The sequence below is a fragment of the Phyllopteryx taeniolatus genome, chromosome 16 (genome assembly GCF_024500385.1).
Source record: "Phyllopteryx taeniolatus isolate TA_2022b chromosome 16, UOR_Ptae_1.2, whole genome shotgun sequence".
Classification (NCBI taxonomy): domain Eukaryota; kingdom Metazoa; phylum Chordata; class Actinopteri; order Syngnathiformes; family Syngnathidae; genus Phyllopteryx; species Phyllopteryx taeniolatus.
The window spans coordinates 11,185,001-11,206,995 of NC_084517.1; the positions used below are offsets into that span (position 1 = coordinate 11,185,001).

At 41.9% G+C, this 21,995-nt stretch overlaps 1 protein-coding gene and 2 non-coding genes across 4 annotated transcripts; 1 reads left to right on the top strand and 2 right to left on the bottom strand.

The window, feature by feature from the left end:
* The first annotated feature begins 1,988 nt into the window (after positions 1–1,988).
* LOC133466622 (fas-binding factor 1 homolog) lies at positions 1,989–21,796 on the top strand. 2 transcript variants are annotated; one of them, XM_061750548.1, is made up of 30 exons: positions 1,989–2,273; positions 2,361–2,391; positions 3,348–3,386; positions 3,488–3,535; positions 3,606–3,652; positions 3,792–3,858; positions 4,155–4,284; positions 4,390–4,455; positions 10,391–10,549; positions 10,662–10,788; positions 11,017–11,150; positions 11,241–11,334; positions 11,709–12,161; positions 12,247–12,324; positions 13,615–13,682; positions 14,955–15,007; positions 15,084–15,131; positions 16,243–16,368; positions 16,464–16,564; positions 16,646–16,852; positions 17,330–17,437; positions 17,602–17,741; positions 17,815–17,933; positions 18,629–18,751; positions 18,835–19,011; positions 19,092–19,268; positions 19,401–19,538; positions 19,627–19,720; positions 19,800–19,924; positions 20,476–21,796. In XM_061750548.1, exons 1-30 carry the CDS (start codon positions 2,254–2,256, stop codon positions 20,566–20,568), a joined length of 3,390 nt encoding a protein of 1,129 aa, XP_061606532.1. In that variant the 5' UTR covers positions 1,989–2,253; the 3' UTR covers positions 20,569–21,796. The 2 variants fall into 2 exon arrangements, with proteins under 2 accessions (XP_061606532.1, XP_061606533.1); XM_061750549.1 differs by lacking the exon at positions 3,348–3,386 and having other exon boundaries at positions 3,619–3,652.
* LOC133466673 (small nucleolar RNA R38) lies at positions 20,754–20,823 on the bottom strand. Its single transcript, XR_009785004.1, has one exon. It is a non-coding gene; the product is annotated as a small nucleolar RNA R38 (small nucleolar RNA).
* LOC133466674 (small nucleolar RNA SNORD49) lies at positions 20,979–21,053 on the bottom strand. Its single transcript, XR_009785005.1, has one exon. It is a non-coding gene; the product is annotated as a small nucleolar RNA SNORD49 (small nucleolar RNA).
* Positions 21,797–21,995: the final 199 nt, after the last annotated feature.

The window sequence follows — 21,995 nt, forward strand, 5'->3', positions numbered from 1 at the left end:
TGGATAATGGCTTAAATGATATTTGGTGAAACTACACTGAAACGAATCAAAATGTTTTTCTGTTGTTTGCTTTTAATTTGTCTTTCCTTGGGAACCATCTTTCGGGTCACAAAATAAAACATTTTATGCAGAAATGTTGGATAAAATTTCCTACACACTCAAATATCTCACCTTTCTTTAGCTCTCTAACCCAGTGATTCCCAACCAGTGTGGCGTGGCACATTAGTGTGCCGTGAGAGCTCTTCTGGTGTGCCGTGGAAAATTTTCTAATTTTACTTAACTGGTCAGAATATGGCGGCACAGTGGCCGACTGGTTAGAGCGTCAGCCTCACAGTTCTGAGGTGCGGGGTTCAATCCCCGCCCCCGCCTGTGTGGAGTTTGCATGTTCTCCCCGTGTCTGCGTGGGTTTTCTCCGGGCACTCCGGTTTCCTCCCACATCCCAAAAACATGCATTAATTGGAGACTCTAAATTGCCCGTAGGCATGACTGTGAGTGCGAATGGTTGTTAGTTTCTATGTGCCCTGCGATTGGCTGGCAACCAGTTCAGGGTGTACCCCGCCTCCTGCCCGATGACAGCTGGGATAGGCTCCAGCACGCCCGCGACCCTAGTGAGGAGAAGCGGCTCAGAAAATGGATGGATGGATGGTCAGAATATTATTTATTGACAACAAATTCTGTATCTTTGTTCATCTATCTATGCAAGCGGCATATAAAGACAGACAGAACGAATAAATGCTCTTCTATTAGATGGCAGAAAGTGTATAATTGACTTGTGTATCCACTTTTGCTGACATTTTCGTTTGTTGGTGTGCTGTGAGATTTTTCAAATGTAAAATATCTGCCTTGGCTCAATAAAGGTTGGGAATCACTGCTCTAACCAGTCTGAGGCTGAGCAAGCAGATCTTTGTACACAAAAATGAAAAGACATCACATATTCCAAAATGCTTGCTCTACTGAATGGAAGTGGCTTCCCAGTTATCGTTTTTCTGATTACGGTGGTACATAACGCGTAAATCATACTAAATTAAACACGGGCAAAAGGTGAATTATTCAGCTCAGTCAGTCACTTGATTTTCTTAGGTTCATGTTGAGGCGGCACGGTGGACGACTGGTTAGAGCGTCAGCCTCACAGTTCTGAGGACCCGGGTTCAATCCCCGGCCCCACCTGTGTGGAGTTTGCATGTTCTCCCCGTGGGTTTTCTCCGGGCACTCCGGTTTCCTCCCACATCCCAAAAACATGCATTGATTGGAGACTCTAAATTGCCCGTAGGCATGACTGTGAGTGCGAATGGTTGTTTGTTTCTGTGTGCCCTGCGATTGGCTGGCAACCAGTTCAGGGTGTACCCCGCCTCCTGCCCGATGACAGCTGGGATAGGCTCCATCACGCCCGCGACCCGAGTGAGGAGAAGCAGCTCAGAAAATGGATGGATGGATGGAGGTTCATGTTGTAAATTGTGATGCCACCTGGTGGTAAAAGCGTTTGTTACCGTTAACGTGGCGTTAACAACAGGTTAAAACTTGATACTTTTGAATATGTCAAGCTACAATAAATATACAATACGTATTCTATTTTAGAGGCATGAACATGTGCACGTTCTTACTAAATAGATGAGATAACATGCAGGTTGCAGTGACCTGACCAATCAATAGCTTCAAGTCACCGGCTGTCTACTATAATTTGAATGAAAACACGCTCATTTGGCCATACCAATAGTATTTCCAGGACAGTTGTACACACAAAATGTTTTATTCACGACTGGTGCACGCATGAATTTACCCTTCAACAACAACAACAACAACAACAACAACGACAACAAAAATCGTGTTTTACATGAAATCAATTGCCATATAATTATAAATGCAAAATATACTTTGGTTTTCGACAAATGAACGGGTAAAACTAAAAAGTTACATATTTGTTTGGCTTGCATGCATGGTTTTGAGAGTATAGGGGCGGTGCCTTCACGGGTTCGCCGGAAACGACGTTACCCACAATTCAAGTAGGGCTCTAAAATAGGAAACGAACCTCCTTCGCTGGTTCAAAATAAATCTCAAACTATAGGGAACTTGTGTGCAAAACCTCAAACGCCGGACTCTTTTAATACGTCTGCGAACGGTTGCACTCTTCTTTAAATTAACCGTCCCGTTTTAAATGGTGGAACACGAGTGAGCACAGGAGTGTTTGTGATCTCCTTGGAGACGATCGACGCCTCATCAAATTGATGCTAAAGTAGCCAGCTAGCTGCTATCGTAATGGTAAACAAACCACAATGGTGAGAATCTCTTGACTCACTGCAGTCAACGTGAGTTTTTTTAATTGCATTGGTATCGTTATATAAACATTGTGATGCTATTTGCAGGCCACCAAGCCAAAAGGGAAACCACCTAAAAGTAAGTTCTTTGACTGTACTTTGAAAAAATAAATACAAAATCTTACCAAAAACACCGACTGTGTTTATGTTTTGATTACATGAACTTTTGTAATGTAATTTAATTAGTTAAGACGAATGCAAGATTCTCATTTAAGTGCATACCATTTGATCAAATAAACTTTTGATCACTTTCAAATACAGTTTACTTCGAAATAATGCTTCGTATTTATTAGGCCCAAGAAATTAAAAAAATAAAATAAAATTAAGTGTGGACACATGCACGAGAAGTGACATCCAGGATACCTTATCTGCTGGCCTTAACACTGTCAGAATCACTGACCTATGCAGAAATTACAACCTAAACACGATCAGAATCACTGACCTATACAGTAATTACAACTTAAATTCTAATACATTTGTTCCATGAAATTGTATTGATTTTATTAATCCAGACTCCCAAAAGTTTATGCTCTTCATTTCAAAGCGTTTCTCTGGGCTGCACTGCTTCCAGTACGTGTGGATGCTAGTTTTTTTGTTTGTTTGTTTGTTACCATACTATCTGCTACCATATAAATCTAACTGCCCATGGCCTTCAGAATCAATAGTGATCGCCCATGAACTTTAATATGTATTGGCAATTGGACTGTTCTTTAATTGATCGGATTTCTAATTTGCCATCTAGCCCGCCAACAATAACATACTGTATTTGCCTCCTCTGGTTGGTCAGAGCGAGCCAAGTTTGACTAAGAAAACACACATGTTGCGTTCTGCACACATTGATAAAGTTAATAATCACCATATCCAGTTTGTATGATGCATGCATTTCATGTTATTATATCAATATTTAATATGACCTGCTCCAGATGATGTGTGTGGCAGAGTTGTATGCTGGTAAACTGCGTTCCATTTTGTATTGCGTTTTTGTACAATACTAATTATTTTCTGTAATTGTGACATGATACTGGTGTTATTAAGAGGTGGATTAAGTCGGCTAAATCCCCACTGAAGGCCCAGGTACCAAATTTATTGTCTGCCACTTGAATATACAATTGATAGGAACGTAAGTCTAACAAAACAATGAGTTCCGCACTTTACATTTCAATGATTCTTCCAAGGCTCAATCAGTGATGGAGATATCCTTGACAGCACGTTTGATGATAACAGTAAGTGATAGCAATTCTGTGGATACATTTTTTAAAATATGTATTGATTACAATAGCATATACTTAATAGTTTAACAATTTAGGAAGGAAATCAGGACGTGGTGGATTACGACATGGGTATGTTTGACTATTCATCTATTCATCCGTTCTCAGTACCACTTATCCTGACTAGGGTCATGGGTATCTTTTGACTTATTACATAAAATACATAAGTAAAGATAACACTTTCCATGCATGAATTTCTTTTTTTCTCCAGCACATCTGACATTGAAAACATCTTCAGTATGCTAGATGACATAACGATGGATGAAGGCAACACCGAGGTGCGTTAACGGCTAGAGTTAGATAGCTATCGAACCTACAGTAAATGGATTGGTAGAAGTATAGATCGTTTACTTCATTTTCGCCTCGCTATTGGCTTGTCATGTTTGTACAAGGGTGCCAACATCTCTGCAACAAATGGCAACGACATAATGGTGAATGCAAATGTAGCTGTGGTTACTAAGACAGTAACATGGGCCTGCCTCAATTAATGTGAGGAAAACCCTGCTAAAAGAGTTTTTTCTCTTTCCCCGTGTTAAATGATTGTATCTGTTGTTTTTAATCTACTATTGTACAGGGTCCAGATGATATGAATGTTGCATCAAAGAAAACAAGTAATTCACTTTCTGGAGAAACAAAACCATCAGATAATGAAGGGTTCTTGGCAGAACCAGATATAGCGAGTGATATAAAACCAAGGGAAGCAGGTAATATAGCAGTGCCCTTATTATAATGATGGTTGACTCATATATTAACTGTCTTAGAAGTTTTCCTGAAAGTAATGAGAGCTTTGTCTTCCCTACTTCACCTAGATGAAGCTGCCATTGAGGGGAAGACAATCTCATCTTCAGCACGTAACAGAAAGTTCAGCTTCTCTGGTGAGTCTGCCATTTGTCTTTGTCCTCTGATACAGAAATTTGTTTGACTTGAAGACACTGGCAGCCATCAATATAGACTTGAAGAAACTAAACATTGTTTTAACAACACAAAAACATTTTACTTAAGTATTTATGTGAAGGGCGGCACGGTGGCCAACTTGTTAGAGCGTCAGCCTTACATTTCAGAGGACCGGGGGTTCAGTCCCCGTCCCCGTTTGTGTGGAGTTTGCATGTTCTCCCCGTGCCTGTGTGGGTTTTCTCCGGGCACTCCGGTTTCCTCCCACATCCCAAAAAGATGCATTAATTGGAGACTCTAAATTGCCCGTAGGCGTGACTGTGAGTGCGAATGGTTGTTTGTTTCTATGTGTCCTGCGATTGGCTGGCAACCAGTTCAGGGTGTACCCCGCCTCCTGCCCGATTAGAGCTGGGATAGGCTCCAGCACACCCGCGACCCTAGTGAGGAGAAGCGGCTCAGAAAATGGATGGATGGACTTCTCTGCCACTCCAGACTTCCGCATGCAGTACCACAGTTCCTCTCTGGGTACTCTGTCATAGGCTTCCTCAAGAGCTACAAAGATACAATGTAGCTCCTTCTGACCTTCTCTGTACTTTTTTATCAACATCCTCAAGGCAAATAATGCATCTGTGGTACTCTTTCTAGGCATGAAACCATACTGTTGCTCGCAAATACTCACTTTGTCCTGAGCCTAGCCTCCACTACTAGGGATGCTTCCATACCTCCACAGGAATGGCAACAGGACCAACTGCCTTTCCATTTTTTCTCTTTAATGCCTGTCTCACTTCCTCCTTACTAATCATTGCCACTTCCTGGTCCACCACACTTGCCTCTTCTACTCTCCCTTCTCTCTCATTTTCCTCATTCATCAACTCCTCAAAGTATTCTTTCCATCAATCTAACACACTACTGGGACCAGTCAAAATATTTCCATCTCTATCCTTAATCACCCTAAGCTGCTGCACTTGCTTCGCATCTCTAGCCCTCTGTCTGGCTAACCTGTATAAATATTTTTCTCCTTTAGTTTCCAACCTGGTATACATGTCATCATATGGCTCTTGTTTGGCCTTTGCCACCTCTACATTTGCCCTATGTCGCATCTCAATCTATTCCTTTCGCCTTTCCTGGGCCCTCTCAGTGTCCCACTTCTTCTTAGCTAACCTTTTTCCTTGTATGATTTCCTGTACTGTGAGGTTCCACCACCAAGTCTCTTCCTCTCCTTTCCTGCCAGAAGATACACCAAGTACTCTCCTGCCTGCCTCTCTGATCACCTTGGCTGCAGTGGTCCAGTCTTCTGGAAGCTCCTCCTGTCCACCGAGAGCCTGTCTCACCTCTTCCCGAAAAGCTGCACAACACTCGTCCTGTCTCAGCTTCCACCACATGGTTCTCTGCTCATCCTTTGTCTTCCTAATCTTCCTCCCCACCACCAGAGTCATCTTACACACCACCATCCTATGCTGTCTAGCCACACTCTCCCCTACCACTACTTTACAGTCGGTAACCACCTTCAGATGACATCGTCTGCACAAGATGTAATCCACCTGCGTGCTTCTACCTACAGCCATTTGCATCCTTTTTGCAAAGTCTACCACCATCTGTCCCTCCAAGTTCCTTTCCTGGATGCCGTACTTACCCATCACTTCTTCATCACCCCCGTTTCCTTCACCAACATGTCCATTACAATCTGCACCACTCACGACTCCCTCTCTGTCTGGGATGCTCAAAACTACTTCGTCTAGCTCCTTCCAGAATTTCTCTTTCACCTCTAGGTCACATCCTACCTGTGGGGCACAGTCACTAATCACATTATACATAACACCCTCAATTTCAAGTTTCAGCCTCATCACTCGATCTGATACTCTTTTCACCTCCAAGAGATTCTTAGCCAACTCTTTCTTCTTTTAAAATAACCCCGACTCCATTTCTCTTCCCATCTACACCATGGTAAAATAATTTAAACCCTGCCCCTAAACTTCCAGCCTTACTGGCTTTCCACCTGGTCTCCTGGACACACAATATATCAACCTTTCTTCTAATCATCATGTCAACCAACTCCCGAGATTTTTCCTGTCAGTCCCAAAATTCAGTCCCCACATTCAGTTCTAGGCACTGTGCGTTCCTCTTCTCTTTCTGCCGAAGAAGCCGCTTTCCACCTCTTCTTCTTCTTCTTCTTCTTCGACTTTCACCCACAGTAGCTGAACTTCCACCGGCGGCCAGCATGTTGACGGCGCCGGTGGCGGACGTTGTTAACCCGGGCCACGACCGATCCGGTATGGAATTCTTTGGATGAACGCTCATATTTGTTTGGCAAAGTTTTAAGCCGGATGCCCTTCCTGACGCAACCCTCTGCATTTATCCGGGCTTGGGACCGGCCTACAGTTTGCACTTGCTTGTGCTACCCATAGGGCTGGATTTTTTTTCTTCAATAAAATTAAAAAAAAGAGCATGAACATCAAATTAAATTTAAAAAATAATAATATCTTCGACTCCACACACACCTGCCACTATTTAAATTTTAAATTGCACAAAAACCAAGAACACATGCATTGGACCTTACAGAAGAATTATTCACTTAACTTCATGAAGAAGCGGTTTGCTGACCAGACTTGAAAGTGCGTGTGCGTGTGTGTGTGTGTGTGTGCATGCGAGCGAGAGCGTGGAAAAAAAACATCTGCAACTTATCGCAAGGTGTTTTCTCAAGTTAGAAGTGGGCTGAAATATCCACGTTTGGGCAGTCAAAATGTAAGCGCTGCATGCATGTTTTTTTTTGGAGTCTGTAAAGTAAACACTCGTATGGCTGTCCGTCCCCCCATAAATAATTCCCTTTGACTGGCCCACGAAGGTGTGTGCAGTCATGTGACTGCCTTGTGCCGTCTGATTGGTAAATTGGAGTCAAATGACATTAGTGATCACGTTGGATTGCCCGCAGAAACCGCAGAAAACCCACGCAGGCACGGGGAGAACATGCAAACTCCACACAGGCGGGGACGGGGATTGAACCCCGCACCTGAGAACTGTGAGGCTGACGCTCTAACCGGTCAGCCACCGTGTGGCAGAGAAGTATGTTAGAATAATACAGGACATGTACGAGGCCAGCAGAACATGGTGAGATGTACTGCAGGTGTGACACACAAATTTAAGGTAGAGGTGGGACTGCATCAGGGATCAGCCCTGAGCCCCTTCCTGTTTGCAGGGGTGATGGATAGGCTGACAGATGAGGTTAGACTGGAATCCCCGTGGACCATGATGTTTGCAAATTACGTGATCTGCAGTGAAAGCAGGGAGCAGGTGGAGGAACAGTTAGACCGATGGAGGAATGCACTGGAAGGGGGTGGTGGGGGAAGAGTGAGGCTACTGGGAGAAGAGATAGCAAGGGTGGAGGACTTTAAATACTTGGGGTCAACCGCCCAGAGCAATGGTGAATCTGGTCAGGAAGTGAAGAAACAGGTCCAAGCAGTTTGGAACGGGTGGAGGACGGTGTCAGGTGTGTTATGTGACAGAAGAGTCTCTGGTAGGATGAAGGGCAAAGTTTATAAAACAGTGGTGAGGCCAGCCATGATGTACGGATTAGAGACAGTGGCACTGAAGAGACAACAGGAAGCAGAGCTGGAGGTGGCGGAAATGAAGATGTTGCGGTTCGCCCTCTGAGTGACCAGGTTGGCTAAAATTCGAAATTAACTCATCAGAGGGACAGCCAAGGTTCGATGTTTTGGAGACAAAGTTAGAGAGAGCAGACTTTGATTGTTTGGACACATCCAGAGGATAAATAGTGAGTATATTGGTAGAAGGATGATGAGGATGGAGCTGCCAGGCAAGAGAGCGAGAGGAAGACCAAAGAGAAGTTTGATGGATGTCGTGAGGGAAGACATGAGGGCAGAGAGGAGGACGCAGGAGATAGGCTTCCATGGAAAAGGATAACGCGCTGTGGCGACCCCTAAAGGGACAAGCCGAAAGGAAAAGATTTTATTTTTTTTAAATCTGACGTTTCTTACGAAGCGGCACGGTGAACGACTGGTTAGCACATCTCCCTCACAGTTCTGAGGACTGGGGTTCAAATCCGGCCCTGCCTGTGTGGAGTTTGCATGTTCTCCCCGTGGCTGCGTGGGTTTTCTCCAGGCACTCCGGTTTCCTCCCACATCCCAAAAAATATGCATGGTAGGTTGATTGAAGACTCTAACTTGCCCTTCGGTGCGAATATGTGCGCGAATGGTTGTTTGTTTAAATGTGCCCTGCGATTGGCTGGCGACCAGTTCAGCGTGTACCTAGCCTCTCGCCCGAAGATAGCTGGGAAAGGCTCCAGCACGCCCACGACCCTTGTGAGGATAAAGCGGTACGGAAAATGAATGGATGGAAGTTTCTTTCGAGTTACTCCTTACTTGAGTAGGTTTTTGATGGAGTACTTTCTTACTCTTACTCAAGTAAATCTTTGGAGGGTTACTTTTTACTTTTACTTGAGTAATAAAGTAACAGCACTTTACTTGAGTACAATATTTGGCTACTCTACCCACCTGTGATGATGACCATACAACCAGTAAATGAACTTACTGCGGCACAGGAAAAGGTCTTGCTCCTGCCTTGTGATGGGCACACAATGCGCCAGGGGGTCCTCAGTTTACGACAGAGTACTGTCCCTACAGCAGTCATGTAACACAAATTTCTATGTAAGTCGTAAGGTGCCTTCGTCTGACACTGTAGTAAAGTCATAATTAGAGTAAATATATTTCAAAAATACTTTTGGGCCATAAATATAAAACAATAAAACAAACATTTATAAATATACAGTATATAAGTACGACTGTAACTGAGCATTACTTCTTATGTCCCGTGATAACGTTTGTTCCTCGAAATGTCGTATGTCGGGGCCAACGTAAACTGAGGACCCTGTGTTATATATTAAATTGTTACTTAAAACAGTGCCTGCACAATTAAATCTTTCATGATTGTAAAGGTTTGCTCCTGGAAATAATTCAAGGTTCATTATTTCTTGTTTGAAATTAGAACAACTTGGAAGTCAACAGATTGTGTTCAACTTTGGAGGTTCTACTGTATGGAACTACTGTCTTTTGATGAAACTCTTATAATCTAAAAGCAACATTATTACCAACACCTGCATGCTCATTACTTTAAATTACCTACTAAAAAAAATCCCTTGGTTTAAACATCATAAAATATACCATATTACAGGTAATGAAGGCCCAGAATTTTGACTACAGATCCTTTACTCTTTGCACTCACAACTGGGATTACAAGTATCACATATAATTGTTTACTAAAAGAAGTTCATATTCCCAACCAAGGTGCCGTGGCACACTCGTACTTCGCTGTGAGAGATTATCCAATTTCACTTAACTGTTCCAGAAATTATGAGAAATTATTTGTAGAAAAATACTCTTTATCTTTGTACACCTATATATGCCAGCCACATATAGTGACAGGCGGAACAATGTAAATGTTCCTCCATTAAATAGCAGAAGGCACAATAAACCTGCGTATCCACCTGTTGCCAATCATACAACTGAATAGGTAGGCATGCTACCATACCACAAACAAATGCATATTCGGTCCATCTTGTGGTTAAGCTACCTTATAGACTCTTGTTAATGGTTTGAATTACTATTGAAACAACATTTGTGAACGTATTATCGATCATTTTAATTGGCTTAGCTCAACGAGCGTTTGTAAACACAATGTTAATGAGCTAAATGGGACACCTGGGCATCAGCATCATTAAACAACATGATCCCCTTAATGCGTGTCGTGACTATACATCTGATGAGTATAGTCAATTAATTGATTTTTTTAAAATGAAGGATTCATCTGAAAGGATTTGTTTTTTACCCTAAACATTTACTGTACTGTCATGTACTGTAGTTTAGACTGACATTTTCTGAACAAAACCTGGTCTGTTTTTTTCTGCAGACCTTGATGACCAGGATGACATAGATGACCTAGTTGACCTGCTTGATGGCTTACCACAAAATAAAAACAAGACACCATTGAAATCTAATTCACAGCCGGCCAAACCTGAAAAAGGGGTACCTTCAAATTCGCCATCTCTTGTCCACAAAAGGGAAACAAGTAGGCTAAGCCCTAAACTTCAAAGACTCTTATAGTTTTCATGCTTCAATGTAAATCTCACATGCTGAATTCCTCTCCTCTTTTCTATGTTTGTTTCCTCTTTTTTAATCAGCTAGTCCAGCAAAAAAAACAAATGAACTTGCATTTGACGATGAGAAAGATGATTTGATTGATGAACTTGGCTTGGACTGTGAAAATCCCAAGAAAAAAGACAATGTGCTTTGGTCCAACAGGGAAAGGTGACAGCTTTGTTTCCCTCATAATGTCCCACTTTTATGTTGGTCCTCTTTCAAGGTCTCAAATAATACTGCTTTCGTGATTTGGTGTGCATCTAAAAACAATTCCAGACTTTTTTGAATACCGTATGACTGAATAATGTCTGCTTGCTTTTTCGCCTTCTGATGTCCTACAGCATATTTCGTATTTATGGCCTACATCCTTTCGTATGTGTTATCTCAATACTGTAGTGAGCAACCACAGAGAGCTCGTACAAGACTCGATGAGATTCTAGAGAATTGTAATTCCCGCCGTCTGGAGTGGCCACCGTCAGGTACTAAGAATGACCAGCCTCCGTCTCGGGAGAAGAACTACAATATGAAAGGTAAGATGTCGGTGTGTCTAATCCTGTCCTACACAGTGAGTGCTATCTAGTCTTTAAAAATTATTTAGGACCTTTTTGTCTATTTCTCAGAGGCCCTTTTAGAAGATGACCTCACATATGGGTCCTATCAGCCCACAATGGTAGACACCACTTCAGGGCACCAGTCCCGCAGGCAGTCACTCAGGTGTGTGTGTGTGTGTACTCTACTGGTAAAGTGGTACCTTGACTTACAAGTGCACCAACTTACAGGTTTTGCGAGTTATGAGCCATCGCTTGGTCAGTTTGTTGCTTTGTGTCGTGAACCAAAATTTGAATTACTCAAAAGCTTCAGATATGCCACCGCTTCAGTAAATTGAAAAAAAGAAAAAAAAGCAACAACACTTTCAGCCATTTATTGAACAGCACAAATGTCTGAAGTACATTGAGTTACGACCCTGGTCATGGAATGAATTAAAGTCAGTAGTCAAGGTACCATTGTTTGTTTGTTTGTTTTACAGTAGGCATACTTAACCCAAGAGGTTAGCAACAATTTTCCTGTTTTGCTGGGGGGGGGAAAAGATTCCCCGCACAGGATGTCAGTGCTTCCACCGCAGAGAAAAAGCCACCCATCGTCCCGAACGCCGCTCGATCCCGCAACCCAGCTGACTGGCTCTGTCTCAGGGCAAACGATGAGCAGAGCAACCTCGAAGATGACGCCAAAGAGAGGAAGACTTCCACAGAGTCTCCAAAATTTCCTTCCTCTCCTTTATTGGAGAGAAAACCCTCTCTGGCTAGTGACCAGAATACATCAGCTGCTAAAATGGAAGTGAATGCCTCAGCTTTGACTGACACCAAAGCAGTAAAGCCAGAGACTAGCAAAAGACAAAAGAAAGAGGAGGAAGATGATGATTGGTTGGCAGGAGCTCTTAGTAGAAAGAAGTCTTTCTCAGGATCTAACTCTGATGTTAAAATATTCAATCAGGAGCAATCTTTAGGCCTGGGAGGAGAAGTGGATCTGGAGTCACTTGTTAGGTAATGATAATATGATTACACAATTCCTAAACGTTGATACATTGAATCTTGTTTTTTATGAACTATTTAATGATTTGATTTTCAGTAAGGAAGCTCCTTCACAAGCCCACAAAGGCAAAAATAACTTCTCTGGTAAACAGTCGTCATCCTCCAAGGATGCTGGGTAAGCTTTGGGTGAACGTAACAGATTGCATGCATTCCTACATGCAGGGCTCTTGTTTGATGTGCGTCCCGCGTCTGAGACACACAAAAATTAGCAGGGACACATAATGTACGATCAGTCTAGAGTGCGACTAATTTTGTCACATATGTGCCCTAATTTCTGAATGGTGCGACAAAAAAAAAAAAAAAAAACTGTGTGCATACAGGTGCCCAATCATTTGAGGAAGAAAAAAACATTTACGTGACTTGAAAGCAGACACATGATGGGTTTCATCATCGTGGTCTCTAAACCCATTAGCGATGGTGAAGAGCGAGGACCCTCCGGCTGATTGGCCGTGTGCGTGTGGGAACATTTTAGATGTTCCCAGATGAACGGGTGCAATTTTTGTGAGCAGACCCCAAGTCTGTTTCATTTATATTTTTTATATAAGGTATTTCACTTATTGTTCTACATTACAATGTCAATGTCCATTATTCTTATAATTAAAAATAAAAGTGAATTGTTGTTAAACAGGCGGAATGGTGGACGACGGGTTACAGTGTCTGCCTCACAGTTCTGAGGACCGGGGTTCAATCCCCAGCCCCGCCTGTGTGGAGTTTGCATGTTCTCCCCGTGCCTGCGTGGGTTTTCTCCGGGCACTCCGGTTTCCTCCCACATCCCAAAAACATGCATGGTAGATAAATTGCCAACTCTAAATTGCCCATAGGTGTGCATGTGAGTGCGAATGGTTGTTTGTTTATATGTGCCCTGCGATTGGCTGGCAACCTGCCCGATGATAGCTGGGATAGGCTCCAGTACCCCCGCGACCCTAGTGAGGAGAAGCGGCTCAGAAAATGGATGGGTGGATGTTGTTAAACAGGATGTACTTGCATTATTATGCTCTTATATCAGAGGCATAAAAAACATCAACGATACTATCGTTTGTCGTGATAGTTTTTGGGAAAATATATCGTCCTAAAAAATTTGCTATCGTGACAGGTCTAAACACATATATTAAACTGCAAGAACGCAAGAGCAATGGATAACGCAAAAATATTGTACAAACAGTCTAAAAAATAGAGTAACAACTGTTATAAAAATCTGCAATATAGTGTGACCGCAAAGCAAGAACCATGATATAGCGGAGGATTACGGTATCCATATTCCGTGATGATAAGTTGCAGGGACTGTTTGTTCCCGGGTTGGGACTCATTGTTTCCATGACATGTGCATCCCGGGACTAACATAGTCTCAAGTGTAAAATTATCTATGTACATGTTCTTTTTTATTTATTGTTGAATTTTTTTGCAGCGCTTCACTTAGACAACATAGCATTGCTGCACAGAATGCCCCTGAAAGAGAAGAGAGAGCCAACCAAGGTACTGTCTTGTTGTCTTTTTCTTACATGACTGCATTATTTTACATGCAGATATTGACAAAAGTATTGCTTTAAAACCTTTTTTGTCCACTCATCCAGAAAAAAAAATGTTGGTGTTTGATGCGGTTTAGTTAATAGCTTTGTATACTGGGGCACTGTCATGCCAGAATAGAAACTGGTATTCCCCAAACTGTTCTCAGATGAATAAGGTTCAAATGCAATATTTTTGTGTGTAGAATTCCACATTCGTGTCACTGATGGTTTACCGGTGCATTCGCCTGACTTTGGTACAGGCAGCGTGAATTCACTTCCCATACATTGACGGTGTTAATGTGAGTGTCAGTGGTTGTCCGTGAGGTGGATTTTCTCACCTATGGTTCTGGGTCGGTGGTCACCTGGGAGAACACCGGCTTCAGTTGGGCAGGAATGAATGAAGACTTCGAGACACTTGGGGTTTGGGCTAATTCGATTTATTGAACAAGCCTTAGTGTCATAGCAGCTGCTTACAAAGCCAGGACAACAAAAAAGCACCCGAAACTCCTGGATGCCAGTTTATACAGGTTTATTTATCCGGGCGTGGAATTAGCCCTGCCCTGGGTGTACCCGGAAGGTGGTCGCTCCTCATGACCATATTTGGAGTGTTACGCTGGCCACAAAGTGGCACTTTGTGTCCGTGAAATAACCACACCCGCCTGCTGGCGTCTCCCAGATTGGCCCGGCTCAAACGTTACCCTTATAAGAACACCGGGACGCCTGTTGACCGGGATGCCTGTTGTAAACCCAAGACAGGTTACTGTCTGAAAGGAGATGGAAAACCCTAATAAAACATACAAATGGGTGAAGGAATTCCTTTGATGTAGAAATACAAAGAAAAGATGGTTGCTTGAATAGAGATCTCAAAACATTTGGTCCCCACAAAGGTACTCTGACCTCAGTACTATTTAAATATACTACATCCGTCTCTCTATGTGCCCTGTGACTGACTGGCAACCAGTTCAGGGTGTAGAGTTAGCTGGGTTAGGCTCCTGCTCCCCGTGACCCTGAACAGGATAAGCACTACAGAAAATGGATGGCTAAGTGGGTTTTCACATTCAAACTTGTGTTTGTTGCAGTACTTAAGAGCTTAACATTACATATTAAAGCAACCTTATTATTGGACCCTGACTGTTTTGTTGAACAAATTGTCCATACCCAGGATGCCCAGTGGAATACATTGTAGTCCCCCATGACCATGCATTTCTTCTTGTGTATTCACATGAATGTTTTTTTTCAGCACTTCCACAGCCAAACCTAATGCTAAACTCAGCAGCTGCTGTCCAACAACAGGTATTGTTTATTATTTTTTTTTATTTCGACTTAGCATTCTGTATTTTAATATTTTAATTCCTTGTCCTCTGAGCAGGTGGCATTTTCAGCTGACAGTCTGCAGCAGTTGTTACTACAACAGCAGGTAAGGAGGCAATTACTTAGTCCAGTTTTCAGATTCATTTCACTGGACTCTATGCATGCACCACTTCCGCGTTTGGGGCAAAGTTGTGTGCTAACTTCCGGTTGCCAGGAAAATGCATATCAACAACATGACTGCAGCAAACTTTTCAAAGTATATTCGCTGTCTGCTAGAATTACATAAAGTTAACGTGAAATACATATTACCATTTTAATTGCTACAGTTATCCAAGTATCAGCGAAGCAATCAAAGTATTCTTATCTGATTTAAAGAGTCATACGCAGGTTCACAGTACTGTACTGCAATGTACGTACGTACGTGTGTGTGTGTGTGTGTGTGTGTGTGTGTGTGTGTGTGTGTGTGTGTGGCACGGCGTTGAGACACTCGACTATCAACTCAACTTTGTTTATAGAACACTTAGAAGAACAATCACAGCTATAACAAAGTGCTGTACATAAAGCTTGAACATAAATAGAATACAACCCCTTTATTGTCATTGTCTGCTGCGGGTGCAACAAAATTGGTGTTATAAAAACCTAAAACAACCAATAATAAAATAATAATAATGACGAGCATATAGGACTGTCATATAGGATGGATTGTTTCTCACTCCCGCATTAGTGACGGGGGGCTCTGTGATGGCAGCGGCTGGCAGTGGATCTGGCGCCAACTCTTGTTGTTGCGATGATGAAATTGTCTCAGCGAATGTTAATGTCCCATCTCCTTTGTAGTATCAGGTCACTGTTAAACATGTTACAATGAAAAAGTGAGTTGAATAGCTGAACACACTGCAGTGTTGGCTGGAAGAGCTATCCCTTCGACTAAAAGGTAAAAACCTTAGATGAAATTTCCATCACGAAAAATACCAGCACCTAACTGCTGAATATACCTATTACACAACCCCACAATATCACACATTTAAAGAAAAAGATAAATTTTTCATTAGATGGCATTCCAGTAGCTTGAAACAGATGGACACCGGACACGGGTACGCTGTCTACTCTTTCCGCCAGAACTGCGTAACGTGTAAATGGTCCATTCTATTTAATTTGTAACACTTATAAAACAGATTTCATAGTTTTCTTCTCACATGATAACCGCTCCTGTTTGAAAGATGATGCAGTCACAGTTATTGGGGCTGCGGGGTGTTTTGGATGTTGGGGCCCTGCAAAAACTAAATGAGCAGCACCATGGAGATGGAGAGGATTTACATGCACGCATCATTCAGCTGGAGGGACAGGTATTTGAATGCTATAGTGTGCACCGGGAGAATACTCTTGAATACAGTATGATGGATGTTTGCGTAACCTCAAACTTTTATCTGTTCTTGCCCAGACTAAGACTCTGCAGCTGGAGCGAGACCACACCCAGATGTTGCTGGAGAGTCTCCAGCAGCGACATAGACAGGACATTGAACTCATGGAAAACGCACACAAGTATAAATTCTAAAATACAATTTGAGCCTGTGCTTGTACACCCACCTGTATGTATGTGTTATTTTTTTGTGCTGCTTACAGGACTCGCGTGAAGCTTCTCGAGGAATCAGCACTCCAGAGGGAGACACGGATGCGACAGGAGAGCGAAGACCTAATTGAACGCTTGGCTGCTCTAACCCAAGCTGCTGAGAAGGAGCGCTCAGACCTGCAGGCTCACTACCAGCGTAAACTGGCCCAGTTCCAGCAAGACCAAGACCGTGATGTAGAGAGACTCCGGGATTTGCAAAGGTAAACTTCTTCTCTGTAGAACAAATACTGTATGTTTCCATGGCAACTTGAAATGTACATAAGAAGAAACTCAACGGCTTGGATTATGGGAAACGGCGAGAAAAAAAAAATACATTCTAGCAATATGATCCATAGAGGATAAAAGCCTTGGGGTATATCTTCTGATCATTCACGAGTTAGGCTAAGCAAAGATTTGGACGGTTTTATACTTTGTGGAAACAGTTTGGGTAAAGACCTTTTCTGTTTCAACGTGATGATTCCCCAAAAGCACAATCCAATGCCAGTTATGGTTGGATGAATTGGGTGTGGAAGAACCACATTTTGCATGAACTGAATCAGAGATTGCAAGTCAACATAGCAGCTCGGCTTCAAATGTTGAAAATAGGACGATAATAAAAGGTGTACTCTGAATTGTAGTAACTCTTTCACTCATAAATTATATAGCTTTCTATCTAATGTTGGTTCTTTGACATTCAGGAAATCCATCATGGAGATGAAGAAAGACTATGAAAACCATGTCAATAGACTGAAAAGGCTAAAAGAAGAAGAGATTGATGCAGTAACAAGTGCAACATCTGAGACCAGGTCTGCTTTATATTTATTGAGCACATTTTTTTTTCTATTCCTCTCAACAAATGCATGAATATCGTACATGAACAGAGTACATAAAAGTTTGCATTGTTATCTGATCAACTTATGCTGGTCGGTATTTGACATAAGAATACTGTATTGTATTCATCTTTGTCCAGGTCTCTGACGCTAGTGATTGAGCAGATGGAGCAGTTTTCCTCTCGGCTTGGAGATCTCTCCTCTCTGGTTGAGACCAGGCATGAACACACAACCCATGGCTTGGAGCAGGGAGCGCGCCACAGAGATGAACAGCTTCGAAGTATGCGCTTCACACACCCACAATGATCAAGGTGGACAAGATTGATCGTTTAATCTCCAAATGTTTGTTTCAGTCATGCAGGATCGTTTGACTCAGCAGCAGAAAGTGATGGCGGAGGAGAAGGCTTACCTTAAAGAAATCATTTCCAGGATGGACACTCAGATCAGTGAACAGCAGAGACAAATTGAAAAGGTTAGTCCAGTAGTGCCCCAGTTTATGAGTAGGGCTGGGCGATTAATCGTGATTATAATCCAAGAAAAGCAATTACTGTGCCAAACGGCGTGGTGTGTATACAAGTTCTTGCGTTGTGAACGCACCCTGAATACACCCGTGTTGCATGCAGCAAGCGTGTGACATGTTATTCTGTCCTCCGAGTGTGCTTTAAGCCATTTGTTGACACTCCAGTTTACTGTAAAACTAAAAACAAGAAAAAAATTCAAAACCTTCTATGAATACAACACGTACTTTGTTTAAGCTTTGTTCCCGAAAATCACCATCTTAATGCTAATACACAATGAAAAACCCTATTGATGGGCTAACAAAAATTGGCTTTAGCGGTCACAGTTACATACAGTAATTACACTTTATATAGCTAGTATAGCTAGTTTATTTATTTACAATCTCATCATGTTTCATTATTTTTATAATATACACTGCTATTTCTTTAATTAAAAATACATAGCAAAAAACTTTTTTTTTCTTTAGGCGCTGGAACAGATTATAGTGAAATTTCACTTCATTTCAATCAGGAAAATCGTTTTTGAGTTAAGTCAAGGTTCCACTGCAGTTAAGGGTGAATGTTTGTTTTAGGTTAGTTTGGTCAGTGCATGGATGGGAATGAAAGTTTTCACACAAAGACACTGAAAATACTATTTTTCATGTTTCAGGAGCGCTGGAAGGTTACAGCAGAGCAAGGCAAGGTGGAGTCTTCCCTGAAAAGCCTGGAAGAAGAACGCCGGTCCCTTACTATGCAGATGAACATGGAGAGAGAGGAGCTGGAAAGAGCCAAGGTAAGGATTAGAGCGGGCAGATTATGTCATGACAAAATTGTGAAAACGTAAATCCCCATGTTCCTTTCTCACTGCATCTTAAGAGTGCGTTACTAGAGGAGCAGAAGGCAGTGATGCAGCAGTGTGCAGAGGAGCGAAGAAAGCTAGCGGCGGAGTGGAACATCTTCCATGTCCAGGAAAAACAGCGTAGAGAAAGGGCCGAACAGGATGTCAGCACCCTACTGGAGAGGAGAGAGGACTCCATAATGAGTTTGTTACAGGTGAGCTGAAACTGGTTTTCAACAAACCAACTTGGCTACAAATCCTAAGTAGATCGATTTTTTTTTTTTTTTTTTCACAGGAGCAAGCAGATTTGAAGCTTCGCAGCGGAGAGTTGAAACAGAAAGAGATGGCTGTGGCACAGGAAAGAGAGGCTCTGGAACAATTTAAAGGAGAACTGGATCGAGAAAAGGAGAGAATAAGCAGCACTGCTCTGAGGCTCAAAATTCGAGCACAGGAAGTTGATGCCTTCAGCAAGGTGAATCATCAATTTTGTCATTGTGATTAATATAATAATCACAAATGAATTGAGGCACCTTTATCCTCATTTACCCCATCCCAAGTTTTGTGCATGTTTTTGCATGACTGCTATTCGTCATGCTGTGTGCAGCTGGCAGCTGAAAAGTATGAGGAAGGAGAGCAAGCATTGCAGGAAGCCAAACGTTTGGAGGCTGAACACCAGGCAAGGCTGAGAACTATTCATTCTCAAATTGAAAGACTGAGGCATCTTGAACAACGTGCTCTTCAGGTATTTCATCAGAAATGTTCTTATTGACATGCAAAACAAACCCATTATGGTCCCTTGTAGTCAATCAACCCTCTGCTTTCAATTGTAGGAGCGAACCAGGTTTAATCTCCAGGAGACAATGGAGAAGCCTCGACCTGAACCGCCAAGTGGTTCTTTGACACAAACCAATCCCATTCTACCAGGTGTCAACCCATTCAGTTTCACAAATTTTAAACAGTTATGCTAATCATAACCATGATTTATATGTATATTCATTTGTAGACTCGGGTTCAGCGATGTGCGAGCCAAAGCTGACACAAACCCCTAACACCTCCCAGATAATACCAAATTCTCATTCTGTGGCACTTCAGACCAGTCTGGCTATATGGAAGTACAATGCACGAAAGGTAAGCAGCAGTTGACATGTTACAAATAAGAGATTTTGTGTGTGTATGTGTAGACTGGTGCATCATCACAATGAGTATCAGAAAACTTAATTTCAGAGGTTCAGTTTAAAAAGTGAAAGATGCACAAAACAGTGAATTTGTTTTTTGTATAGAAGAAAAAAAATCCACTCTCTCAAGAAATTAGTTGCATAAAACATGTTTAATGTAGAAGTTGGCCTTCTGAAAAGTATTTGTGCATTTCACATTTTGACTAACCTTTCTACAATTACTATAGTTTTTGATGTATTGAGCTGCACTTGTAGTACTAGGGTAACACCAACTACCGGTAACAAATTACTTGGTTTTAACTGCCAATGAAGATGATTCTATCATTTATCCATACTGGATCTGACAGCAACTTGTTGCGAGCAGTAAGTACAGTACAATCTATTGTAATGCTTATAAACTTTAATGCAAATATCACGAGGACAATGTATGCTTAAATATTTTTAATAAAAAGTCCTTCAATCATTGTATAAATTTCCACTAAACTTGGGTATTCATGCACACAGGACCATGACTACCTGCAAGAGCAGCAGATCTTCCTTGAAAACTTGAAGAAAAAGTCTAACAGACAGAAGTCACACTGGACACAAGCATCATGATTCAAGCTCAGTTTCAGGAGCTTAGTTTTGTACGACAACATTGTTTATTGGAGAAAAGGAAAAAAAGGAGTCTTGTTTTCCTTGGATTTAGTTTCTTCATCCTAACTCAGAAATTCCACCTAAAAGGGTACAAAATAAGAAAAAGTTACAATCTCACACTGCATAAAGTGACAATTTAATTGTAGACAAGCCTCAGGTTACCATGACTCAACATATATGTTCAGACAGGGATAACTTGTATCATCACTGACTTGATTCTGGATAAGTCTGTCCAACAAGAAGTACCTCTAAATCTCCTTTCCCACAGACCGATGTTCTCTTTGATGTCTAATTTACTGCACCTAGTGAGAGAAATATCACAATCATCCTCTTGTGATGAGCTTTGACAAAAAAAAAAGTTTTGGTGCATTTCTCAGACGAGCTCTTTGCCATCGTCAGTTATCGCATCAGACGGCACTTCCTATGCAGCAGTTATCCTCACTGAAAAAGGTACAGACCACAACACTTGGAGACAGTGTGATACACACCTGTACAACATCACTTCGTTCAAACACTCGGAACCAAGTGGCGCAGAACAGACCTGGAACGAGAACAAGTTCATGAGGGCTGGAACATTAGCATCGTGTTTCTACGAGGCCCATTCTACTGCTCGTCAGATACCATTGTTTTCCACACGTTTTCTTCAGACAGGGATAACAAAACTCATCACATACAAAGACTACAGATTACATTTTAAGTGTATATCACAACAACCATGAGAACCTTACCGTCATAATTAACTTGCATCGCACATGGTCGAGGGCATGCTCTCCATCCACCACGTGCTGCGTTGAAGCAAAAAAGCTAACGCGCTAACACCATTAGAACGTCGCTAGATTCTTCATCCTACGTTACTCTAAAATAAAAATCTCTGTTCAACGAGGACCGCCTATGTTCACTGACTTCATATTTGAAAATAGATATTAAAAGCTGCTGCACGTTATCGTGGACGATTGCAGCAGTCATCTTCAACACCAGCAAGAGAACAGCCAAGGACAGGAAGTCTCGCGCGACCTGGTTTTACGCGACGGTGACGTCACAGCAAATGCAAAAAAATGATGGGCGTGGCTATAATGTTATGGAAAACTATAGGGGAACTATATTATTAATTATGACCAAGCACTCCCCGGCCAACATGATCTATACGAGCAAAATCAAATGTATCTAAATAATAAAAATGTTTTGTTGATCATGTCTGAGAAGTAGCTATTTTACGTGTGTTATGTTTATGTGTTTAATCTTGAGCATGACTAATGCTGAGGTTTTGTTTATAATATTCAGCAGTACAATAATGCTATAATAACACCTCCCCCAACAGTCTAGGATGAAATAGGCATGTCGTTTTAGAAATAATTAATTTCTGTAAATTTCTTAAATTGGATAAATCA